General features: G+C 51.4%; 1 protein-coding gene across 1 annotated transcript in view; it reads right to left on the reverse strand.

Moving 5' to 3' along the window:
• Positions 1 to 459: 459 nt before the first annotated feature.
• The window catches only part of ASAP1 (ArfGAP with SH3 domain, ankyrin repeat and PH domain 1), a 349,290-nt gene continuing 323,503 nt past the window's right edge, over positions 460 to 26,246 (reverse strand). Inside the window, exons 25-31 of the mRNA XM_082858607.1 lie at positions 21,561 to 21,731; positions 13,156 to 13,225; positions 10,485 to 10,543; positions 5,358 to 5,812; positions 3,452 to 3,574; positions 938 to 1,433; positions 460 to 627 (exon numbers count right to left, since the gene is read on the reverse strand). Of these exons, the coding sequence (XP_082714733.1) occupies positions 1,359 to 1,433; positions 3,452 to 3,574; positions 5,358 to 5,812; positions 10,485 to 10,543; positions 13,156 to 13,225; positions 21,561 to 21,731 (953 nt within the window). The 3' untranslated portion in view covers positions 460 to 627; positions 938 to 1,358. The remainder of the gene's footprint in view (positions 628 to 937; positions 1,434 to 3,451; positions 3,575 to 5,357; positions 5,813 to 10,484; positions 10,544 to 13,155; positions 13,226 to 21,560; positions 21,732 to 26,246) is intronic.

Genomic DNA, 26,246 nt, shown 5'->3' on the forward strand with positions numbered 1-26,246 from the left:
GAACACAGCTGGGATGAGAAGGAAACCGAGAGGGGCAGAGACTCCCGGCAGGAAGAGCGTGTTTCACAGTGCAATTCATAGCAGCGTTCAAAGACTTGGTTATGAATTGACTTGAAGGTAACGTGTCTGTTGAACAGAGCTGGAGATTGGAAAACTTATCTATGACTGGGGCTTAGTAAAGAAAACGGAAAAAGAGAAGGATGGTTTCAGCACCTGGATTCTGCAGGGGGGATAAATGATGTGCAGAACTGACTTTTGAATTCGTCATCTTCCTGAATAATCTTTTGAAAGTTTAAATTTATCAAGAACAAAACTCAGAAGAGACTTTAAAATGGACACATTGGGGGCGTTAGCACGTCTGAAAGATGCTAATTCGTAACGTGATATATAGATGCATACTCTCGAGAAAGCCAAATGACTGACTGGAAGCAAATATTGTTGCAACCTTATAATTTCTCCTTTAATGGCAATCAAGTTTAAAAAATGTACAGTTCAACTTATCCATACTATTCCTTTATAAAAGGCAGATTTCAGGTAAGCTTCTAAATGCATGCATAATGTAGAGGCTAATATTTTCTGGCAGTCCTTGGTTCCTGAAAGTTGAACTTCATCAGATGTCTTAAACTTCTGTGAAAATAGTCATGAAGGATATGTTATTTTTGCATAATGAGGTAATATCTCAGGGGCGGGTACTCATCCTCTGAAGACAGTGCAAACCCACTTGTCTAAACTTGCATGAGGCTGTGGGCACTGCAGAATGCCACCCAAGGTTTTGGGTCAGTGAATATTTTGCTCAAGGAATAACACTTACATTTAACTGAGCACTTTTCTGTAATAAATACCAAGGTCGGTTTTTGTAGCTGTAAACTGTGTACACAGATAACTACAGGCTGGTCTGTCATGGAGCCGAAAGTTTCACCTGGAAAACAGAACCCACCTCTTTGCTAATGGTGCATTTTCAGTAACACAATGGAGAATACTGTATCGTCAGGAACAGAGAGGCAACTCTATGCCCTTCAACAGCTGCTGGAGACCACTTCTATTTGCAAAGCCAGCAGTTCCTATATTCCTGTTTTTGTTTGTTGGCTTGGAAAACAGCATAGAGAGAGATTAAGTGCTAGATGTCAAGGACGGCTTTGGCAAACCAGTAAGGCGCACCGGGTCCCAAGGCTACCCTAATACTGGCGAAGGCAGAGACCACAGGGTATTTACAACACACGCTACGTTCCCCTCCCGCGGCGGCCCCTCCGGGAGCCTCCCGTTCAGTGACAGCAGCTATATACACGGTGAGCACAGGGCCACGTGGACGCAGCAGTCTTGCATGACAGGTGCAGACAGTCTGAAGGTTCTGCTTTTTGCTAGTCAGACAGGATGTGGACAAAGGACACCGGAAAGACCCCCTTCCTCTCGGGCTGCCCTTCGATGTGCCCGATCTGCAGGGAGAAAGGAGAGGTGTCAGGCTGGAGGCGGCCGGTGGGTCAGAGCCCCCGGAGTTGGCCCTGACCCGGGCGAGACGCAGACCCCGGTGAGACACAACACGCAAGCACCACACGGTGCGGGGGGACCACGTTCACGTGGATCGCTGCACCCACAGACAGCCCCGGGAGGTACAGTCCCGTGACCCCTCACTTTATACACAAAGGGACAGCGGCCCAGAGAGGGGGCTGACCTGCCATGGTCTCGCCCAGGCTGCAGCTTCAACAATGCGCTCAACCAGGCTGTCTGGCCGCCTTTCCTGCTGGGCGACCTCAGGCAAACCGTGCTAAGCCTCCTGTCTGTAAAGCGGGGCTAAAAACCCCCTATTTCTCAGCTTGTTGAGAGATTACACCAACAATTATGTACATAGAAGGGCCTCTGTGTACCAAGAACCTGCTTTCTGGCTGCTGTGCGGGGGAAGGACATTGTGAAAGTTTGAGATGGACGAGGGCAAGTTTTACGGCCGTTTTGTCGTCTGCTGCCTAAACCTGTAAGCCGTGGTTACCTGACAGAAGTTCCTAATAACTTCAGTTACACCAGCATTAACTGCATTAAAGAGAAGCCTATGAGGAGAAAGAATAACGACACGCACGCTGGCTTCACGTGACAGTTACGGAGAGAGATCCAGGCCCGCTTTCATTGCCCTGCGTGAAGCACCTGACGCACAGACGGTGGCTGGCGCAGGAGCTGCGCGTCAGCCCAGGGCTGCTTCCTTCGTTTACCGGGACTGTGGCCTCGGGCGGTCACCCGGGCCACTGTCCACCAGCTTCCCTTCTGGAGAGTGGAGTGAGGCCTGGCCGACCCACCTCACGGGGTCTTAACTGGTGTCGTGCACGCGAGTTCTTAGACTCATGCCCCACTTTTCAGAGGAGGAAACTGAGGCTTACTGAAAGGACATGCTTTATCCAGGGCTCAGAGCGAGTCACCTTGGGCCTTTAGGGTCCAGCTCCTTGTCAAGAGTCTAAGCTACCAGACTCCCACGTCAGAGAGAGAGGGAGAGAGTCCAGGGTTCCTCAACCTCGGCACTCCCGACATTGGGGCCACATGGTTCTCCGGAGTGCGAGCTGTTCCAGACACTGCTGGATGCTTAGCAGAACCCACCCTGTCCAGGTCCTGATAATCAAAATGTTTCCAGATGTTGTCACATGTGCCTGGAGGGCAAAACTGCCCCTGGCTGAACCAGTGCTGCAGTCCAAGCAAATTCCCCACGGCTGTGGCCAAGAATCTGAAGTCACTGTCTGGGCCAAAGGAGGGGAAGCCAAAAGTACACGTGTGTGCACGCGTGCGTGTGTATGTGTGTGTGTGGACGTGCACACGTTCCTGGGCATCAGCAGGCTCTGCTGGCTCAGCTGTGAACCACAGGTCCCTTTCTCGGCAGACGGAGCCGGGCCCCTCTGGGCAGGAGGGGCTCAGGCTGCCAAGGAAGAATTCCCACGCTGGGGTCAGGAAACGATCGACTAGGAAAGCACAGGAGGCTTCTGCCCGCTGCACCTCTGCCTGGTAGGGCCCACGGGAGGCTCCCTCTGGCCGCAACCTAGACAGCTGTGCACATGTCAGCCACCCCTGCAGCCACCGAGAACCGGGGCATCTTCAAGCGCCACGGCGGGAGGGCAGGGATGCCTTTCCTTCCTGACACCTGGGCAGCAGGTTTTCACGTAAAAGGAGTTTCACATATTCTCATTCAATCTGCTAGAGTCACGTGAAGTAGGGATCATGCCCCACTTGACGGAAAGAGAACTGCAGGCGGGATGAAGGATGGAACTCGGGAAGAAGGACGCACGGTGGTGAAGGGCAGGGCCTGAGCAGAGCTTGGCTGGAAAACCAGAGAATATCTAGAACTTACAGGTTGTGGTGGGATAAGGCTAAAGCATGTGTGAAGGGGAATTCTCCCGACCCGGCTTCAAAGCTCTGGCCGCTGGTGAGGAGGCGGGGCTGGCAGGCCCGGGGCGCCCTGGTCCTCACGACTGGTACATACCCACCACTCCTGGTCTTCCTCTCCGGTGACCACGATCACCTCGCCCTCCATGAAGGTCAGCTCGTCGTCATTGTCTGCCTGGCAGTCATAGATGGTCTTCACTCGCCTCACCTTACTTTTCCCCTTCAAAAAGAAACGGGGCTTTAGCTCACAGGACAGACCGAAGGGAAAGAGACACACTGACCTTGGGCGATTGAGTTAACCTCCCTGAGCCTCAGTTTCTCCTCGGTGAAAGGGGGGAGGCTTGTGGGCAGGTGCCCCGAGCCTTGGGTGACCTCCAGACACGACAGCCCCTCTGCCCCGAGCAGCAGGGCAGAGCCCGGTGTGAGCGAGCAGGCAGCCCCGATGACTTCCATCGGACGGCAAACATCACGGGCAGGGACCAAAATCCAGCTTCACCCAGAACTGCAAAGCGCTCTCCCCTTCCCCAACCCACGGCGGCTTGCAGAGATGACAACAGAGTCTAAAAATGGTTTGGGGAAACATGCTGCAAAGCAGGATGTGCAGCTTCTGCACACGGAACGTGCGGCATAAACACATTTCTCAGCCCCTCGTGCAAAGCACTGAGTCAGCACACGCTGGTTAAACAGGGCAGGGCAGCCTGGGGCGGGGAGGACGCCAGGCAGTTCCCCAAAACGTTTTAGCTTTTGACCCATTTTGACTTGGGCTTTTATTTGTTGGATTTCTACTTCTTTGTAAACAGGAAGATGGAAATAGGGAAATGACCTTCTAGAGGATGTTTCTGGTGCCCAGCTTATTAAACAATTAGGAAGAAAAAAAGCAAGCTGTGTCTCTAAAAGTTTCGGGTCAAGTGCTTTTCCTCTCTGTCTGCTGGTTTCTCCCTCGGTCAGTCACCCTGACGACCCGCTGGCTTCTGCAGCCCTCTCCCTGGGCTGTGCTGGAGCTGGTGGGGTCTGAGAAGCCGGCGGAGCTGTGGCCAGTAGAGATCTTAAGTCTTCTCAGCTCTGACTCTGTGAGCAAGCTGTGTGTGGCCACTCATGACAGGGAGGGTTACATGAGATGAACAGTAAAGCGTGCAGCAGCACAAACTGGAATCATGCGCACGTCAGGGCCATGTGTGGTGCTCGGGCGTCTCGGGAGCCTCCCTGGAGAACAGCAAGCACCCACTGCTGAACGTGTGTATGGTCTCCCACCAAGGGGAGGACGGATTTTACTCGTCTCACTTTTCCTTTAGTACCGAAGTGACACACTTTTATTGCAACGTTGTTTTTTTATAGTAAGATGTGAGTAGAGGCTTTTAGTCCCCCACTAACTGTGCTCCTTAACCGGGGTGCTCGTGACCCTGTGAGGGTGTGGCCATGGGCAGGACAGACAGCACACGTGCATCTTCCCAGAGCTCTGTTTTTCCAAAAAAACATTTTGGGGCGGGCAGCGGGGGTGAAAAGCATGTTTACATTAAAGTAAAATGGCTATATCAGAGTAGAAAGCATTTCAGGACAATGGTGGAATGGGAGACTTCAAACCAAATTCTGTGTTGGTGCAAGTCTTTTGGGGCTCTGCGCCCAATTCCTCCAGGAAGACGCCGTGAGAAGCAGAGGAGCGAGGTACTCAGAACCCTGAGAGGGAGACCGCTTTCCTGTGACCTTGGGAAAGGAAAGGTCTCCTCCTCAAGGATCTGAGGCAAGAGCGACCACTTGCTGAGTGTTACTGGGCACTGCTCATCTGTCACTGCATTTCATCACCCATGAGCTCAGGCACTGTCCTAGCTCTAATCATGCATATTTAAGGAAACCTAGGCTCAGGGCACGTAATTAAGTGGCCAAGCCCCCGTGGTCACAGGGAACGCAGGTCCTGAGGTCTGTCTGCGGGGTCCACAGCCCGGTCCCGACCCCCAGGCTCCACGCCCCCTCGATGCCCGAGCTGGGTCGGCCGGGTGCCCACCCACCGTGTTGATCTTCCTGGGCAGCGGCACGGGCGTCTCCGGCAGGGTGGGCGTGAGGTCGTTGGAGTCCTCGGACGCCTGCTTCGGGATATTCGGGGAGAGATCGGCCGGGTGTGACTTGGGGGCGAGCTCTGGGGGTGGCTGGGCCTTGGGAGAGGCGTCTGCTGCCTGGGGTTTTGCCAGCAAGTCTCCCAGCTGCGGCTTGGGCGGCAGGTCCTTCACCTGCGGCTTGGGAGGCAAGTCTGCGAGCTGCGGCTTGGGGGGCAGGTCTCCCGGCTTAGGTGGCAAGTCTCCGATTGGGGGTTTGGGAGCCAGTTCCGTGGGCTTCGGGGGCAGGTCTCCGGGTGGCGGCTTCTGCGGTAACTCTGCTAACTGTGATGACTTCTGAAAGAGTTCGGGCGGGACGTTGGCTTTGTCGAGGGAGAGATGATGGCTGGTCTCTGTTTTCCTTAGTGCCACTGCGGGAAACAACACAGAGAGGGGGGTCACTGGACGGGAACGTGAGGGGATCAGCATTGCCCTCCTCTGTCACGGTCACAGGGAGGAGAACCAACCCCGAGGGACTGCTCTGCATGCAGAGGCACGGATGGCCTGCTTTGAAGAAGGTGGAAGTCGGAAGCCTGGGAGGCATCCACCTTACAATGCGTGATTTTATGCTTTCGTTTATGAACAGGACATCCAAAGTAATCCAGAATAATAATTAAAAAAAACCCCACAACTATAAACATAATACAGATTACAGAAAACTGGGAGTACAGAGCCAAAGGAAAAGTTTTCCATAAGCCTCCTGCCTAAATGTAGCCATTTAAAATACTTTGATGTAATTTCCTCCTGGACTTTTCTATGTGTTCTTCATAGATAAAACATTTATCTGCTTTTAACTATATACTGTTTTAGCAAGAACATTTTCTGTGTTAATAAAAATTCTTTATTAGTAGCATATATATAGCTAAAATATTTATGTATGTATCTGGCTGCGCCGGTTCTTAGTTGCAGCACGCGGGATCTTTAGTCGTGGCATGTGGACTCTTGGTTGCGGCATGTGGGATCTAGTGCCCTGATCAGGGATGGAACCCAGGTCCCCTGCACTGGAAGTGCAGAGTCTTATCCACTGGACCACCAGGGAAGTCCAGTGAGCATTCTTAATGTTGCAGTCTATTCCGTTCTACAGCAGTATCATAATGTACAATATTATTAACTCCCCACGTTTTATATGATTCATGCACTATGTAAGAGAGAAAAGGTTCCTCCCTCACCACGCCCACACGCCCCACCCCCTGAGGTAACCTTTGTTCATTTGAGTGGTGCACATACATGGGTGTATGAATTATCTTTTAAAACCCATAAATGGCATTACAATACATACACTGTTTGCAACTTTGTTTTTTTCCCATTTAATATGTTTGGGAGAACTTCTAAGTCAGTTCCTCTTTCTTCTATTTAATGGCTGCGCGGTACTCCATGGCTTGGAAATTCTGACGTCTGTTGAAACCTTTGCACAGCTCTATCCAGTGGAACTTAGGACACTAAGGACACATCTTCAAATCAGGCTTCACCACTTACTTACGAGCTGTGTGACCGTGAGCAAATTACACGACCTCTCTGTGCCTCACCTTCCTCATCATGAGTTGACATACGTACAGAATTTGCCAACAGCACCTGGGAGGTTCTAGGTATATCAGAATATCATCATTACTGCTAGACAAGGTTCCTTGAGGCCAGGATTCACCGAGCACATAGTATGTGCTCAACGAGGACACAGCTGACTAAGGCACACTGAGAGAGTCAAACTAGCCAAACTTTATTCTAGAAAAATACAAAATTCAGAAAGATATTCTCAAAATTTTATGTTTTAAAAAAGAAAGACAAACCCCAGTATTGTAAACTGTCACAAGCTGTACTGCAGCCTGCCCAGCCATGTCCCTTCCTAAGGAAATCAAATTCAAGGACACCCTGCTCCCAGGCTGGCCCAAGAGATTCAGCCGATGTGGCTCCGCTCAGAATCTGACAGCAGGTCCGTCAGATTCCTCTCTTGGAAGTCAGATACTGTGGTAAACAAAAGTCTGAGGCACTGATGGGGGAGAAGCTGGGAGATTCCCTGAGGCAGTGGGGCTGGAAAGCCTAGCTCTGAGCCACATTTCTGGGGAAACAGAAACTGTGAGTTAAGTGCCGGGCCATCCGAACATGCAACTCTGATTCTAGAAATCTGTCCTAAAAAGGGATCAAAGCCAGGTACTGACATGCCTGTGTTGAGTTGTTCAGCACAGCACTGTTTATAGTGAAAAAACTGTGAACAGGGTGAATGTGGAATAGGACAGACTGCTTAATATGTCCTGGTATCAGACAACAGAGTACTATGCAGCCAGTAAGAGTGTAATTTATGTCATGGAAAGGGTTCTTGATTTATTATGTGACAAAAATCAGCTTACATAGCGACGTAAAAAAAAAGCATAGGAAAAAGACTGAAAGGATAGACCAGATTGTTTATCCTGGGTGGTGAGACTTCAGGTGGTTTGTATTTTCTTCTTTATGCTTATCTGTATTTTTAAAATCTTCTAGGATGAATATATATTACTTTTATAATGCAAATAAATAAGAAGGAGACAGTTTCTCCTCCAGGGAAGCCTGCCCAATCTCTGGCTATTTTATTTCCAAGCTGAGTTGGGTTTTCCCCTCTCTAATTAAAAGTCCTTTCTGAACTGCATTCTTAACTCTGATGGACAGACAAGCAAATATGGTTCGTTCCTGAGAACGGACTCAAAGGACGTAACAGGAGGAGGAGAAGGAGGCGGAGGAAAGAGCCCGCACACTCCCAAGCTCACATTCCCAACAGAGGGAGTGCCGGGCAGAGGATAGCACCCACCCAGTGGAAGAGCGCAAGCCTAACGACATTCACGAAGAGCTCACGGACACCTGAAAAAATACGTACGTCGAAATGCTACGTGGAAAAACCCAGGATGCAAAACTGTAGTTTCATTATGATGACAACTGTGGAAGAATGTAAGGGACCAGGTAGCTGTATCACAGTGCAGAACTACGGTGATGCTGTTCAGGTTGAAAGATCCCCTAAGGTTTCTATACTATTGCCTTTTTTTTTTTTTTAATTTTTTTAATTTATTTATTTTTGGCTGTGTTGGGTCTTCGTTTCTGTGCGAGGGCTTTCTCTAGTCGCGGCAAGCAGGGGCCACTCTTCATCGCGGTGCGCGGGCCTCTCACTATCGCGGCCTCTCTTGTTGCGGAGCACAGGCTCCAGACACGCAGGCTCAGTGGTCGTGGCTCACAGGCCTGGTTGCTCCGCGGCATGTGGGATCTTCCCAGACCAGGGCTCGAACCCGTGTCCCCTGCATTAGCAGGCGGATTCTCAACCACTGCGCCACCAGGGAAGCCCTTATACTATTGCCTTTGAAAACTCCTTAAACAAATGGCTCTGTGCAGCAGTCTGTCCCCAGTTGAGAAGGCTTTAATTAAGCCTTTTAAAAGGTGCCCGAAGGAGTTTAAAAATGCGTGATGCTTGGGAGGGAAAAAGAGTGAGATGTGGCCAGGACGGTCCATACGAAAGTGCCAGCTGGTGGCAGGTGCTTGGGGGGAGCGGGGCAGGCAGTAGAAGGAGCTGCAGCCCCGCGCCTCCCGACGCCACAGACGCCCTCTGTCTCCAGCTCAGGAGGCTCAGAAACACATCCGGGGACTCTACCTTTTTTTGGGGTGAGAGAGGGAACCACTGGATGGATGGGACAGAGTGACCATGGATCACCCTGGCTCTTCTGTTGAGGAAAGACTGCAGGGCCAGGGCAGAGGCCGATAGACCAGGTAGGAGGCTGCAAGAGTCCAGACGAGAGATGATGGTCCCGTGGACCACGGTGAGAGTGGGGGACATGGGAAGGAGTGCCTGGATGTTAAGACACATCGAAGGGAGAACCAGCAGTACGTGTGGAAACACTGGATGTGGGGCGTGGCAGGATGGAAGGAGTTGAGCTTCCTTCTCAGGTTTTAAGGCCCAAACACCTGGACCTGGACAATATCGCCTGTAACAGATAGGGACACTGTGGGAAAAACAAGTCTAGGGGGGTGGGGTCAGAAGCATATTCAAAATCTTAAGCTGAGCAGCCTATTAGACATGTGATAGAGCAGAGATATTACAGAGCCTGGTGTGTGTGAGTTTAGATTATAGAGGGATTCTTGGGCTGGGGGGATCATGTGGAGGTGCCAGGGTGGGTTCCCCAGGGAATGAGGGCACATTCACAAGAGAAGTGACCATGGCTGAGCCAACCTCTGGAGGCTGAGGACACGAGGAGGGCCCAGCACAGGAGGGGAGCAGGGACTGTCAGTGCCCTAAGAGCAGGACGGTGTCCATAGGCCAAGTGCAGAGACAGTAACCAGCCGGGCCAAAGGCTGCAGGTGGACTGAGCTTGACCACCCGCCGACAACCTTGTGGAGTGGTCTTAACAGAGGATACATGAATGGATCTTGGCTTTGAGTATCAGCATCTGGAACTTCACTCAAAGAGAGACGATCAGATGGCACGTCCCTCTCAACTGAAGAACGCACCACAACCCAGGAAGGAGCTGTGCAAAGCCTGAACTTGTATCTGATCGGGTCTCTTGATCCAACTTTCAGTTGCTAGGAAATGCAGAGGAACATGTTAAGTAACCACATGGGGATGCCGGTCAGCAAAATCCAGCCTTTCTGAAGCATCATCTCATTTCGTCCTTACAAAACCTGGTGAAGCAGGTGTCCTGGCCCTACTGACAGGTGAGGAATCTGAGGCTTAGTGAAGCTTTGGAGTCCCCTGCCCAGGCCACACAGCTAGTAAGTGGCAGAGCTAGTACTGGTTCCTAGGTCTCTCTGATCATGTTTGCAAGAAAAGAAATGGCACCTGGGGATACTAATGATGTGTCTTCTGAAAAAGCATGATGTTTTTAAGGAAGAGTTTGGTGTTCTGCTAATCACAAAATTTGGACCTATAAGTATTTTTCTTCATTAAACAAATATTAAATACACATCTACTACATACCAGCTACTGCTCTAGGCATCTGAGATAGAGCAGGGAACAAAACAGACAGACCTCCCTGTCCCCTTGGAGGGTATAATGACACTCTAATTACATGCAAATATGAAAAAGATAAATCTTACCTTTCTGAGGTAGTTTAGGAAGAACTCTTGGGCCAAGGGCAGTCTTTGCAGAACCGGTGCTAATTAATAAATAAGAATCAGTTAGGATCTCAAAGTGCTATAAAATCAACAGCAATATATATTACTCAAGGAAGTCATAGGAGTTTACAGAATTATCTAAAAAGTCTTTCATAATTTCTCTAACCAAAGATTATTGTCTGCTTTCCCTAATTCAAAGTTTGCCTGGATTTCCCTGAGGATTATCTTCTTATTCCCAAGTCTGCAAAGTGGAGTCAACAGGGAAATTCATGCAACAGCTAACCTCTGAACGACAGAGCCTAATTCCTCCTCTTTTCGAAAGCTTTCCCCAGGTAACAGCGTTTATGAAAACGCCTGGCACACTGCAGGTCGCGCCCCCAGTGCACTGCACAGAAGTAACTCAACTCATGGGACCCCAAAACGTAACTCTTGTCACCTCCGTTTTCACAAGAGGAAACCGGAGCCTGTGCAGCTTCAGTGACCCGCAGAAGGTCCCGAGGCCGGTCAGTGGTGGAGCTGGATATGCAGACCCAGCTGTTTGACTCCAGAGCCCTTATGTTGTCTCTCTCTGCACCAGAGCAAACAGCTTGGGTCTCAGGCCTCCAGACTCTTCCTGAGCTTTTCCTCCTTTTGGGCGACTTGTAAATGAGCAGAGGAAGAAAGCCCGGGGAAGCAGCCCCTGGCACAGAAGCCGCCCTGTGTTGTCTGACATCATGTGACTCCTCACACCCCTGCCACCATCGAAATGCCAGCGCTGCAGGTGGCATCTCTCAGTTGGAACGCACTCTGTTCCTTTTACAAGAGGCTCTATCTATTCCCAGAGGACACCGGGAGCACTGCAGACCCAAACAGCAATAGCATCCAAGTGCCGGACTTGTATCTGCCAAGATCCCCTTTTATTACCTCGTTTATCCTTTTCTGTGCTCTGGTGGCCTAAGAACTGGCTTTCCCCCCTTCTTTCTAGCCTAACTGCATTTAAAAGGACAGGAAAAGGCAAACCAACCAAAAAGAAAACAAAAGTGCGATAAGAAACATGCAACGCAAGCATCTTCCATCCTGGCCGACAAATCACCCTTGATCTTAACTGCTCTTCCCTCGGCTCCTCTGAAATCCTAAGGTCTCTGGGTTACTGGAGGATCAGGCTGTTGAGATGCAACGACACCGGAAAGAGTGAACACGCGAGGGCTGTGCTCTGAACATTGCTGGAGTGTGTGTTTCGGCCTCAGCATCTTCGCAGGGATGCACACCTACCCGTCATGGACGTAAGTTCAATGGTTTCCTGACCAGCGTGCTGAGGCCAAGCCAGAGGCTCGGAAATGCCTCACACGGGAAACCTGGGGTCAGCACTGCACGTGCGTGGACGCAGGCGTCTTCCTCTGCTGCTGGTGGGGCCGTGTGCATGTGTGTGTACATGTGTATATGTGTGTACACGTATATGTGTGCGCGTACACGTATATGTGTGCGTGTACACGTGGGGGGCTTGATTCCGTGTAAAAAACACTTTGTGGGCACTTTCTCTGCATCAGACTCTCCTTCCTCTGGAAGGAGACCACCTGTCCTGCGGTTTAGAGCCCCCCAGGGCAAGGTGGGGAAGGGCTGAGTGGAGTGGCAGGCACGGCGAGAGGAAGGGGAGGCTGTGGAACGTGGCGCCTGAGAACCCCCGGGGTGAGTCCAGCTCTGCATCTGCTACCACTTAAACTCCTGGGGTCCGTGTCCTCATATAATACTGAGGGCAGCAGTGACCAGGCTGCCTCATAGGGTTATAAAGACTAAACGAGATAGTGGCATTAAAAGAAATGAGGACTTCGTTTTTTAGCTTTGACAAGCTCTGGGAAGCGGCTCCTTGTGTCCCTATCTGGGTCACACTTCTCGAGAAAACCCTCTGCGCTGGGACTGGGTAGATGCTGCCCACCTTCCAAAGTATCTCATTTCAGTGGAGGAGGGGAGAAAGGGACACCACGCCCCCCTTTTAGCCTAGCTTAAAAAAGTCTTACAGGGCTTCCCTGGTGGCACAGTGGTTGAGAGTCCGCCTGCCGATGCAGGGGACATGGGTTCGTGCCCCGGTCCGGGAAGATCGCACATGCCGCGGAGTGGCTGGGCCCGTGAGCCATGGCCGCTGAGCCTGCGCGTCCGGAGCCCTGTGCTCCGCAACGGGAGAGGCCACAACAGTGAGAGGCCCGCGTACCGCAAAAAAAAAAAGGCTTACGGACAGGGAATCTGGAAAGAGTCATATTTTTATGTTTGAAAATCTCTAGGCTATTGGATTTCCCTGAGATTCATCTTTTTATTCCCAAGTCTGTAAAATGGAGTCAAGAGGGAAGGTAACAAAACAAAATGACTAAACTAAAAAACTGAAAATAAGAACTCATTCTGGCAGACTCTGCGATCCTCGGGGAGGTGGGGTCCATTCACGCCAGGAACCTGGATGTGGAGAGCACTGCTTCCCTAAAACAAGGTCTGCAGACCCTGCCCGGCCTCGAGAACTGTCTGCCAAGGGGCTTTTGCAAACCGAGGGGAAGCACTCAGGTTCTTAGCATGATCAGCGCCAGCTGGCAGGCCACACCTTGAGCAGATGGCCCCTAAAACCCAATTCTGTAATTCTGCCCACGGCGACGGTGAGCCTGCCAAGCGAGCACGTGCGCAGATGGCTCACCTCGACTGCTGGGACAGGCCCTCGAACTTGTTAGCGGTCTTACTCGATGATGATGGACCCACGTCGTTACCTAGGGGGAAGATCAAATGTGAAAAGCCACGTTTTCCAACAGGAAATGGAATGTGGGGACACAGGAATAGGCAGGCAGGCCACCCTCAGGGTCCAGAAAGGAAGTCAAAAGCCTCAAGCTAGAACAGTACACATTTCTGACATTACAACGAACCGGTTTGGGTCTTGACAATGTTTTTGTTCCTATTAAATATTTTAAAAAGATGAGTGATCTGCTCCCTGGCAAGGCCTCCAAGGTCACAGGACCTGGGGGATGTCCCGTAGGTTCAGGATCTTGTCCTTAGCTTGGTGGCAGGGGAAGCAGAGTAAGGCTTCAAGTTCACCACAGATTCCCACACCAGGGGACCACCACTGGGGACCACTGGTGTGTGTGTGTGTGTGTGTGTGTACACACCATTATTCAGCAGGGTGGTGGTGACTGGCCATCTGCTGGGCAAGGCCCTCAGTCACTTATTTACCAATCATTCGTTCAAACATGAGAATGTTTATTAAACATCTACTATGTGCAAGGCATGAACATGGAGCAGGAGGCACCAAGGCAAGTTAAACCTCACCAGAGTATGTCATCCCTCCTGTGAGGGGCACAGACACGACCGATGCTGACAGGGTTGGGTGCTGTGAAACAAGGAGAAGGAAATAGCACCTAAAGTGAACTGGTCATGGGCTTCCCTGGTGGCGCAGTGGTTAAGAAACCGCCTGCCAATGCGGGGGACACGGGTTCGAGCCCAGGTCCGGGAAGATCCCACATGCCGCGGAGCAACGAAGCCCATGCGCCACAACTACTGAGCCTGTGCTCTAGAGCCCGCGAGCCACAGCTACTGAGCCTGCGCACCTAGAGCCCGTGGCTCCACAATTACTGAGCCTGCACTCTAGAGCTTGCGTGCCACAACTACTGAGCTCATGTGTCACAACTACTGAAGCCCACACGCCTAGAGCCCGTGCTCTGCTACAAGAGAAGCCACCGCAATGAGAAGCACGCACACCGCAAGGAAGAGTAGCCCCCGCTTGCCGCGGCTAGAGAAAGCCCGCGCACAGCAACAGAGACCTAACACAGCCAAAAATAAATAAATAAAGTAGATAAATTTATTTTAATAAATAAATAAAGTGAAGTGGTCAGAGGGGCAGGGAAAGTCCTCTCTGGGGGACACAGACCCTGAACAGTGAAACACCTTCAACAGGGGAGCAGCAAGACCAAATCCATGGGCTTGTCAAGGAGAGACAGAGAGACTGGCCAGAATCAAAGTGGCCTCTTCTGTGGTCCGTTCCGCGCTGGGGGGAGCCCAAGCGCCAGGCGCCCAGGAGGGACCCCAGGAGCCCACTGGGCTCGGCTATCTCTGGGGTGCTGCCCCCTCTCCTCGCCTGCTCGCCCTTCCAGCGACCGCTCTGGACACTCCACGTGCTCCTGTTTCTGCAGAGCCCCCTCCCCTGCCTGGACGCCCGCAACGCCTCCCGGGTGGCACTGACGGGCTGGCTGAAGGGGGGAGGTGAAGGGGGCAGGCCGGGCAAGCACCCGGACTGGCGCTCGCTGTGCAGAGGCGCCCACACTCTCCCCCCTCACAGCAGGGGGAGCTGGCCCCATCCTCATTTTAAAGATGAGGAGACAGGGTTAAGTGACCCAACGGCCACAGGTCACATGGTCGCACGATGTACCTAGTGGTCCTGTACACAGATGCACGCGCTTCTCATTACCCATCGTGACGCGCCAATAGCAACATTGGTAATAGCAACTACTGTGTATTGAGCACTTACTCTGAGTGAGGTACTCTGCTAGGTACCCCCTAGCCGTTACATCTGTGAGATATAAAATGGAAGGCACTTACATTGTGTAAGAAGAAACAAAGAAGTAAAGCAAAGGTCAAGGTCAAGCAGCTGGTAAGGGCCAGGGCTGGGACGTAAAGCCAGGCAGTGCCCCTCCAGGGCCTGCGTTCAACCACCACACTCGCCCCTCCAATCCCAGTCCCACTAACCTACAGGACAGGGTGCAGCTGGCAGAGCGCTAAGGTGGGCGCTCCCGGACAGGACTTCAACTTCAGGACGTACATACAAGAAGAAACAAGCTCAACTGGTGCTACCAGGGCCAAAGACTTTCAAATACAGTTTTGTTTTAATAAGACACCCCTCCTAACCATCCGTATATTTCCACGAGTCTGTAACTTGACAATGAAGGACTTCTTTGGCAGCCTCTCATGACATCCTTCGAGCTGGGACTTCCTTTAAGGCAGGCATTTCTTTTCAGCATGGTATGGGAACAAGCCGTTGCACCTGCTAATTTCTGTTCCAGGTAGAAAACACCCCAAACCAGTGATTCTTCACCCTATTAGGCGTGAGACTGAATATGAGACCATAAAGGCTGTAAGAGCCCCCGGCTCTGCCTGGGGCCGCCCACTCTGCCACACAGACAAGCCATCACGTCAGGGGCTGTGGTCCGACAGCCACAGCTCATGTGTCCAGTGTCCTCACTTAACCCTCCCCTCTGGCCACGCTCCAAAGACACTGTGTGTTTTTATGCCTCTGTAAAGTTGCCCCCTCTGTTCCTTCTCCCTGCAACACCTATCCCCTCCCACGTGGGGTAAATTCCTTTGTAACCTTCAAAGGGTCTCTCCAAAGTCAATTTCTGAGAGTTCTTCCCAAGCCAGACTCGGTCTCTCCACACCCCCGGTGAGCCTACAACCGTTCACCACAGACGATGATCAGGGACAGATTTGGGAGCCAGACAAGCCTGGTTTTGAATTCCAGCTGTACCACCGACCAGTGGGTGTGAGTTCTGATGACACTGCTTTTTCTGCTGAGCCTCAGTTCCCTCTTCTTCTTCTTTTTTTTTTTTTTGTGGTACGCGGGCCTCTCACTGTTGTGGCCTCTCCCATTGTGGAGCACAGGCTCCGGACATGCAGGCCCAGCGGCCATGGCTCACGGGCCCAGCCGCTCCACGGCATGTGCGATCTTCCCGGACCGGGGCACGAACCCGTGTCCCCTGCATCGGCAGGCGGACTCTCAACCACTGTGCCACCAGGGAAGCCCCCTCATCTTTAAAATAGGAATAACAGTACCTGCTTCACTAGATGGGCACGAGCATCATGAGAGAGAAACCACGGAGTGTAGTTCATGGTGCTGGACCACAGAGGGCATGACACAGACGGAGATCACTGTTCTGAGCTCTCTGATGAGATGTAACTAAAATGCAGGTGATTTATTTCCTCAACGAGTGAGCATTTCACAGACAGGGGCTCTACCTTGTCCGTCCCTGCAGCCCCACTGGAGCCCAATGTCCGCACAGAGCAGTCACTGGGCGCTGCTGAATGAAGACAAGGCCCACAGAGCGGACTCCTCCACTCCTCCCCCCACAGCCTGGTTTCTTGCACACCTGGGTGGGGAGGCACCTGTGGTCTGGCGGACAGGAACCCTGCTGGGCCTGGGCAGAGAAGCGTGGCTTTGAAAAAGTTCCAAAAATAGGATAGCACTAGAAGGAGGCGCAGAAGCATGGAAAGAGCTCAGTCCTTTTTTCCTCTCTCCGTGCAACCTGGGAAATGACTGTGGTACACACACAGCTGTGTGAGGAGAGGGCTGGAGACGGACGGTGGGCAGACAGTTTAAAAAGCTGTGGCCAAAAAAAAAAAAAAAAAAAGCTGTGGCCAAGGGCTTCCCTGGTGCGCAGTGGTTGAGAGTCCGCCTGCCGATGCAGGGGACGTGGGTTCGTGCCCCGGTCCGGGAGGATCCCACATGCCGCGGAGCGGCTGGGCCCGTGAGCCATGGCCGCTGAGCCTGCGCGTCCGGAGCCTGTGCTCCGCAGCGGGAGAGGCCACAACAGTGAGAGGCCCGCGTACCGCAAAAAAAAAAAAAAAAAAAGCTGTGGCCAAGACTACAGGTCACTTACTGTAGTTCAGAAGCTGTGGGCCAGGAGTGTGGAACGAGAGGAGGGCACTGCCCAGCAGTGCCTGGCACACAGGCTCTAGGAGTCTTCTGGAAGAGTGGGTAATTATACGGACCTCGGAGTCAGAAATAGGTTCAAATCCAGGCCTTGAAGTTATCGGACAAGTCACTTGACCTCTGTGATTCAATTTCCTCATCAGTAAACCAGGGACCATGACAGCCCCTACCTCACAGGACAGTTGTGGTGGCTTAACACGGCAACGTATGAGCAGGTGCACAGCAGCTGGCACACGGTGAATCATCTATATGTGGTGGCGGCCACTGTCACTTCTAGAGCTGCACGTAAAATGGGGTCGGAGTGGTGGGGGGAGGTGACTTGAGAATACATTGGGAAATCCAAGAAAAGGAAAGACTCAGGAAGTTCCCACCCTAAGGCTCTTTTGCAAGCCAATACTACTTCTAATAAGTAGACGTGGGGGCCTTGGGCCAGGCATTTCAAATACTGACCCATTTTACCTGGAAGTTCTGGCCTTGAAATATGAGAAGGGAATCAGCTTGTGGTACAGTTTTTCGCCCATCATCTACTCTCCATTAAAAAAAAGAGAAGCGTATAGAACTTGAGTCCCAGTGGCCAAAGATAAGGAATGCTAGCGATTCTCAGAGGTCTCTTAGCCAGGTATCGGTGGAACACGGATCAGAACTCAGGCTTCTGGAAAGCTTGCTCGGTGCACTATATGGTTTCCCAGGATGCGCCCTGTAAACACTTCTCTGAATACCTGACAAAGGACGGAGGTCCCAGGGAAAGCTGATCTCACGTCGTCATTACAAGAACCTCAAGTGTGAGGAAAGGCTTAATCTTACGGCCACCATGAACTAGATAACTGGCTGCATTGTTTTCTTTGCTCTCACCTCTAAGAACCTCAGTGTCAAACCCGTGGTCTATTTCCAGCTGCTGTATGTGACCTTGTGTTATGCATTTTGTGACGACATAACACCCCTGGACTTCATCTTACCTTGCTCCCTTTATTCTCCCTTTGTCCTCATTTCCTTATTAATTTAATTTGAATTGTGTTAAAATGTGTTGGTCTGTTAGAAAGCAGGTTATAAACAACTTATTTTATCTCCAAAGGTGAGGTTTAACGACATGCCATTCAAAAATCAACAGTCCCCGCACCTAGCTGCTTCTGCCACCGGCCTAGTTGTTTTCTGATCGAAAGCCTGCCTCTGCCGTCTCCCTAGACAGATGGCCGAACCCATCACCATAGCGGGGCTGCAGTATGTGATGCCTGGGCTATCCTGGGCACCGTGGATGCTGTGGTCCTGGCAGGGAGAAAGCCCCGGGGTGGCCTCCCCACACACCAGGGCTCCGTGCTGCAGAGACGAGGTGGCACAGCCAGGTGGGGGGTGCCCACCTGCCGGGCTACCTTCCCCCCCGTCTCCATTCACAGGCAAAGAAACAACTGCTGAGACAGGGAAACAGCCAAGGGGATCACTGAGCCGTCAGTGCAGAGCTCAGCAGAGCAAGGAGAGCGCGAGGGCCATGGGCTCTCCCAGCCACACGGGCTCCCCACTCACCAGCTGTGAGAACTTGGGCATGGAACTGAACCTTTTGTGAATCTCAGTGTCCTTAAAATCAAGCCCCTTGCATTTCCTACTCTGTGGAACTGGCCTTAAGAATTCAATGAGTGCTATTAACTAGCCCCCGTTTACAGCCGGAGAAACTGAGGTATGGAACGATTCAAAGGTAACTGCTGAAAGCCACAGGGCTACCAGGTGGTGGAGGTGGATTAGAATCCAGGCAGTAGGACACAGGTCCACACCGGAGCTCCACTGAGACAGAGACAGCTCGTGCCCTTGTAAGGAGTTCATACTGCACTGGGAAAGACAGAAAGGCAACCAGAACCACTGTGTGATAATCCCTATGCCAGAAGGAGCAGAGAGTGGGCATGGGGGTGCTGGCCGGGCCAGGGAGGGTCTCTGAAGCAGGTCCCTGGACAGTAGATCTGGAAGGATGACTAAGCGTGAACACAAGTGGACAGACTGCGCGAGGCTGAGGGCACACTATGAGCAAAGGCTCGGCTCTCAGGGGACAGGATGGAGTTGGGAGCCTACCAGCTCAACATGGCAGGCACGTCCTAGGGCAGGGGGTGGGCAGGTGAGGCCAGGGCGGGCTCAGGGCTGTGCTACTCCACCTCCGCATGTCTGCCCCCCATGCCCCGGTCCAGATCTCAAACAGCCCAAAGGCCCTCACCTCAGGGGCTGTGGGGAGACGGCAGGTTTAGGGGAGCACTGGAATGATGGGTGCCTAGAGGGAAGCCGCAGGTACATAAATGCGGCCTAGGAATCTGGTACCCCGTGTGCCTTATTAATTAAGTCTGACCCCTGCTTCGGCGTCTGGATCACAACGTCAGTGGGAGACAGGCAGGGATAAAACCCGCGGTGATCATACAACACAAAGCATGAAGACCCGGATCTGAGCCACTTTAACCTGCCTGGTGAGAGGCTTGTTACCGTCCCGCGTCTGCAGACGCCTTGAAGAACATCTCCCCTATGTGCTCACACACCGACTCAGAAAGAACGGCCCTGACGGCCACAGAATTACCACCTGGGGTTGTCTGTGACGTGTACAGTGGTCACTTCTGCGTGGAGAGATTTTGATTTTTGTCCCTTGAGGCTGCCAACTGCTCAGGGCCCACAGCTTCCAAAGCTTGAAGGCTCCCGCTCACCGTCCGGGGCACCAACTCACGCTCATCAAGGGGTAACCTTGTTTCTTGGTGAAAAATGCCCCTTGTCCACAACGAAACCCACCCAAAGCCAAACCAAAGCAAATGCACACCCGCTTTTTTTCTAGTCCTGCTGCTTAGTCTAAGAAAGGGATGATTCTTAAGGCGAGAAACAGAAATTTAGTAAATTTAACTGCAGACTGATGGAGTCTGTGAGGCACAATGAACTTTACGCAGAAATAAAACCCGAGTAAACAACAGGATCAAAATCTAGTGAAATTCGAAAAGGTCAGTCTGTGATTTGTGGTATGAACACCTGCAGGAAACTGCTGACCTTCGGTGGAGCGTTATTTGGGGCAAATAATTCTTCCTCTTGGAAGAATCCTTTTGGAAGAATCCTGGGGACTCCTGAAGGCCCTAGGGTGGGGCCTCGGGCAGTGTCAGGGACCTGCATGGTGCTGACGTGCGCCTGGGCGCACCCTCCCCGCAGCCGGTCTCACCGGGAACAGATTTGTCAACACCCGCTGCAAATGTCCCCTCCCCGCGAAGCCTGCCGACGCAGCTGGACACCCTGCTTCAGCATTTCCGCAGTATTTGGTGAAGAACGCACGGCACTCGTGTCCCTCCTGGACCACGAGCTCCTCGAGCACAAGGGTGGAGAAGCCCAAACCCCAGGCACCAGGCCAGTGGAGTGAACGGCTAAGCACAGATAGTCCACACGCACTGTGGCATCTGGGTCACATGACACACAGGCGTGCCCGTCTGCAAATGGGCAGCATGGCTTTTCCCAGAAGCTCCCCAAATCCAGAACACCTATTAGGGGCTTTCTGACGAGGCCTTTAAAAGCATTCAGCTGAGCTCCCTATCAGTTACAAACAAACAAAACAGCCATGACACGATTCACTGGCAAGGGGAGGTGAGCCATGCAAACCAGCAGGGCCAGGACCCCGTGGGCGCCGGGAGACACCGGGCTCTTGAGCGAACCTGGTGGCAGGCTGGTGAGCTACAAAGGGAGATAAAGACGGAAACCGTGTTCCTTGTGGATAGAAATTTGTTATCAGCCACCAGTGTCACTGAAATGGTAAACTGATCTGCGCAGGTCTGTTTATTCTCAATCGATTATGAGGTACCTACTGCATCCTGGGCTCGACCCTAGGCTCTGTGAACACAGAAAGGAACAAGACAGACAAGGGCCCTGCTCTCACGGAGCTGGGTTCCAGAGACCGAAAAACCGAACACAAATGAAACACCTGTCAGCGGCGATCTGGGGTCCTGAGGGAAACACTGGGGAGGGGGCTCCCTCAGAGAGGACGGCCCAGGAGACAGACATGCAGGCGGAGGAGGACGGGAGGGAGCGAGGCTTTCAAGCCCATGACAGAGCTGCAGGGAGGGGGCGGCCCCAGGAAGGAAAGAGCCCGGTGGAGCCAGAGGTGAAAGCAGGCCGGCGAGGCTGAGCGGGGGACAGGAGCTGGGAGGGACCAGCCTGACCACCTGGGCCCTGGTGGGTGTCTGGTGCACAAAAAGTGCTCAGCAGCTTATCACTAGCACACTTTTTAAGTGGTGGTGGTATTTTCCCCCATGTTTCTTTGGCCATAAGAGGCTGTGCAATCATATGTATCCAGGCCCTCACCCAGCGTGGGTGCGTGGTCTGGTCCATCTGCTGGGTGTGCTGAGCGCCCACTGCCCCCCGAGCCCCGTGCTCTGCCTGGCTCAGGCAGTGAGGGCCCTGACTGGAGGACAACTTACCCCAAGGAACTGCGCCTTTGTTTGGGGGCCCGTGAGGTAGTGGGCTGGGAGGGTCGGATAGGGTTCTCTTGTGTCCGGGCGGTGGGGGAGGAGGCCTCTTCTTGGACAGAGTGGAGCTGCCACTAGAGGTCTGGGTGCTTAGAGGGAGTGCTGAAGGTGGGCCAGTTGGACCTGGAAAGGAATCGAATGGTGCAGGAAGGTTAATCCCGGTCTCGCAGAGGGAAGAGCCTGTGTGCAGTCACTCCCACGCATCAGATGGAGTGTGACACACAGAGACCGAAGCACAAGGCTGGGGACGGCCAAGTCCATCGACCCGGTAATCCCCAAAAGAGGGCTTTTAAAAATTGCTGGTAAAAAAAATTAAAAAGGAGAGTGTGTGCTTTTAAGGAACAAAACGTCAGCCAACATGGAACGCTACTGGGTTTAGATCATCCTTTGGGTACAACGGGAGAAATAAAACACACACATTTTAAACCAGTAACTCACTGGAACCACGGCAAAACCTACAGAGGAAGAAGGCACACAGCACTGCCAGCAAAGTCAATGGAGAAAGAGCAAAATACTGACTAAGGGCTTCCCTGGTGGCGCAGTGGTTGAGAGTCTGCCTGCCGATGCAGGGGACGCAGGTTCGTGCCCCGGTCCGGGAAGATCCCACATGCCGCGGAGCAGCTGGGCCCGTGAGCCATGGCCGCTGAGCCTGTGCGTCCGGAGCCTGTGCTCCGCAACGGGAGAGGCCACAACAGTGAGAGGCCCGTGTACCGCAAAAAAAACCAAAAAACAAAACCCACTAAACCTCCAAAGGGCCTCACGTGGAAACATGAACACTGGATTCATAGAATAGGGTTTCTCTCTCCACTGCAATTTTTTTTTCAGTCAGCAAACGTTGCCTGAAGTTTTTTTTTAAATGACTTTTATAAATAATGAAGGTTCTAATGGAAAGGGTTACTTGGAAAGAAGGGAAATCCAAAACCCCTTTTTTCCTCCAATTCTGAACTGTTCTAGAAATCATAAACCACCTATTATATTGGAAGCTTGAACAAGTTACATAAGCTTCACTGATTTCTATAGGTTTAAAAAATTTTTTCTTTTTAAATTTTTGCCTGTGTTGGGTCTTTGTTGCTGCGCGGGGGCTTTCTCTAGTTGCAGTGAGCGGGGGCTACTCTTCGTTGCGCTGCGCGGGCTTCTCACTGCAGTGGCTTCTCTTGCTGCGGAGCACGGGCTCTAGGTGCGCGGGCTTCAGTAGCTGTGGCACGCGGGCTCAGTAGTAGTGGCTCGCGGGCTCTAGAGCGCAGGCTCAGTAGTTGTGGCGCACGGGCTTAGTTGCTCTGCGGCATGTGGGATCTTCCCGGACCAGGGCTCAAACCCGTGTCTCCTGCATTGGCAGGCAGATTTGTAACCACTGCGCCACCAGGGAAGCCCTGATTTCTAAAGGTTTTTAAAAAGATTCTACTTTCTCCAGAGGTAATGATAGGATAGCAATAATGATATTAATATCACACACACACACACACCACTACTGCAAAAGTTGACTTTTTGAACTAACGCTTTAAGAAAAAAAAGGAGTTTGTTTTCAATGAGCGCTATGGGAGTAGTATACATACTGTTAATTTTGTTTATTCCAAGAGACACTGAAGTGGCCGGTGTGTGCCGAGCACTATATGCTGGGCACTTTGACAAATCTCTCTTTATGATCATTACCAGGTTATGGTTTAACTGGACAACAGTGTCCACAAACATTAAAAGAGAAAAAAAGGAAAGAAACAAAAAAAGCTAGGAACACTGCCACACCAAATGTTTATCGCAGGATAGCAGGTACCTGGTGATCCAGAAAGGCTCCAAAAGAGCTTTCTACATTCTGCATATTAAAAGAGAAGCGTAATTACTGCTGGCCTCCTTCCTTGGGAAAACAAGCTTTGCTATTTCCCGTGATCAATTACTGCTCAGTACAAACACAGATTTAAACCCCCATTTCTCAAAGACAGTCTCGTCTTGGAAGTAAATACTGTTCATCTCAGTAAAATGGTCGTGTGCTTTAGAATTAAATGGCCCTAGCGGCAGTATTTATTCTCAGTCCTACTGATGAGATACGTGATGGAAGCCTTACCGATATCCCCAATCAACGCCTAATTACGGCACCAGTCACTGAAGTTTCAGAAACTGTTTCATTTTTGTAACAGTAAAGGCATTGTTATTTTAGCCTTGTGTTTGTACAGTGCTTCCTAGTTTTCAAAATGTGTTCGTACATGCTATTTGCCTTGATTTTCATAACAACCCTGTGAGGCATGTGGGTCTGGTATTACTGGCCCCATTTGGCAGCTAGGAAAGCGGGGCTGGAGCCACGAGGGGCGGAGCTGCACCGTGATGCAGGTCTCTGGGGGTGGCGAGGGCTCGCCCCGTCCTGAAAGCCAGGCCAGCATTTTCTGGGCCCGCCACACGAGGAAAATGGCAACAACAACGCTCGGTACTAGGAAGTGGAACTTTCCTCTTGGAAATAAATGGAGAATACATAATAGACAATGGTGAGATTCCCCAGCAGTTTCGTCTGTATCGCCATCTAGGGACTTCCTGATGCAATGCATCTGGAAGGCCATAATCAATCCGTTTCAAATCCCGCCTGGAAACAAGATGGCCAATGGAGCTATATCTCTGGGCAAAGCTGTCTGTGTACGTGGTTTTAGGAGTGATCAGACCAGAGTTGTCCTGTAACCACAAACCAAGCAAAATCAAGCTTCCTGAATCATCATTTAAAAAATGTAGGGGTTAGTGTTCCCTTCCTGACGTCATCACAGCCTTGTCTACTTTCAGACATCAGCTACTACAGTCTCTAATTATCTGTCTTTGCTGACTTGTTCATGGCCTCTCTGTCCACCATGCTGCAGGTTCTACCAGGGTCAGGCTGTTCTCTGGCCTGGGGTAGAGAAAGCTGCATTTAGTAAATACAGTATCGAATTAATGGATGAAAAAACTTCTACTTCTCTTGTTGTAAGGCTAGTGATCCTTAAGGAAGACAGAACGTCTCACTTAGGGCGACAGATCAGAAACCAGGGAGAGAGGGGACCTGGGGAGAGAGAGTGTGAAGTTCGAAAATAAATATTCAATACTGTAATGGACTTTCATGGCAAACAACACACAGACCCACCTATTGTTCTGTAACAGAAGTTACAGAAGGGAAGATGCCATGAAATCTTCTTGGCTGGTAGGGCATGAGTTAAAAAAGGGTGAAAAACACTGTATCAGACCCCAGAAAAGCAGACAAAATTTTATAACTTTACGGTAAAGAGCTCAAAAGACTTCCAAAATAAGTAACTGGTCTTTAAGCACTAAAAGGATGTTTCCTGCAAACTAAACCTGAGCACTGGCTTGGTCAGGAAAGAAGCACTTCTGGAGGCGTAAAGAAAGCTAAAACAAAACTAACTAAAAAATAGTAAACACAGCATCAAACAAACTCAAAAGGGGTGGGAGGCAAGATTAACAGGTGGGGAGGGGACTCGGGCAGCCAGTTTTCTTCCCTCCACTCTGCCAGGGCCTGTGGGAATAAGGAGAAAACACCCAAAGCCACATTTGCCGCTAATACTGGCTATTATGTCAAATTATCCTCTAACACTTTTTCTTAAAAATATGGTCTAGATTTCCGAAGCTGCCATATATAGCTCCCAGGTTAAATTATTAGAAGGTCTTCTACAAGGAGGCAGGGTGTACCAACGCAGCTCTTACTGGGGGTTCACGTGCCTGGGGTTCTCCTGTATTTCCAGCAGCCTCTTGGTCACTCAGTTAGACGTTCTGCCAGGGCTTCAACGCTAGTGGCCCCATGTGAGCTGTGCTGCCTCGAGCACCTCACCGTCACCGGCTCAGGGAGGTCCCTCACTGAGGCCTGCAGCTCAGACGTGTGGCCACCATGCGGCCAGAGCTCGGGAAGCCCACACGCGTGACGCTGCCGTGCATCTCAGAAGCCTCGAAGTTAATGACAGAGTTATATAGACAACTCTGGACAATACAAATGACAAACTTACCATTTTCTAATGGTTTTCACAGTACAGAACTTAAAAAGAATGGAAAGTTTCTATCATTTAAAAAGTAGATAGGGACTTCCCTGGTGGTGCAGTGGTTACAAATCCACCTGCCAATTCAGGGGACAGAGGTCCGAGCCCTGGTCCGGGAAGATTTCACATGCCGTGGAGCAACTAAGCCCATGTGCCACAACTACTGAGCTCATGCGCCACAACTACTGAGCCTGTGCACCTAGAGCCCATGCTCCGCAACAAGAAAAGCCACCGCAAGGAGAAGCCTGTGCATCACAAATAAAAGTAGCCCCCCTCGCCACAACTAGAGAAAGCCTGCGCACAGCAACGAAGACCCAACATGGCCAAAAATAAATAAAAAAATAAAAATAAAAATAAATAAATTTATATATTAAAAAAATGTAGATAAAGATGCAAGAATATTTACTTAGAGAAGAACTGTGTGTAGTAGGAAGGCGCTATCATCATCTCCATGCTCAGGTGGGGAAACAGAGGCACGGTGCAGAGGAGAGGGGCGTGTGGAGAAAGCACGGTAGGTTGGCAGCAGGCCTGGCAGGATCCCAACATGGCAGTGACACTGTGACAGACGCAGCGCTGCACACAGAACACGCAGGAGCCATTCACGTGTCCTTCAGTCTCCTTCCAAGACACTGATCATTAAGAGAAA

The sequence above is a fragment of the Leucopleurus acutus genome (assembly GCF_964270905.1).
Source record: "Leucopleurus acutus genome assembly, chromosome: 17".
NCBI lineage: Eukaryota > Metazoa > Chordata > Mammalia > Artiodactyla > Delphinidae > Leucopleurus > Leucopleurus acutus.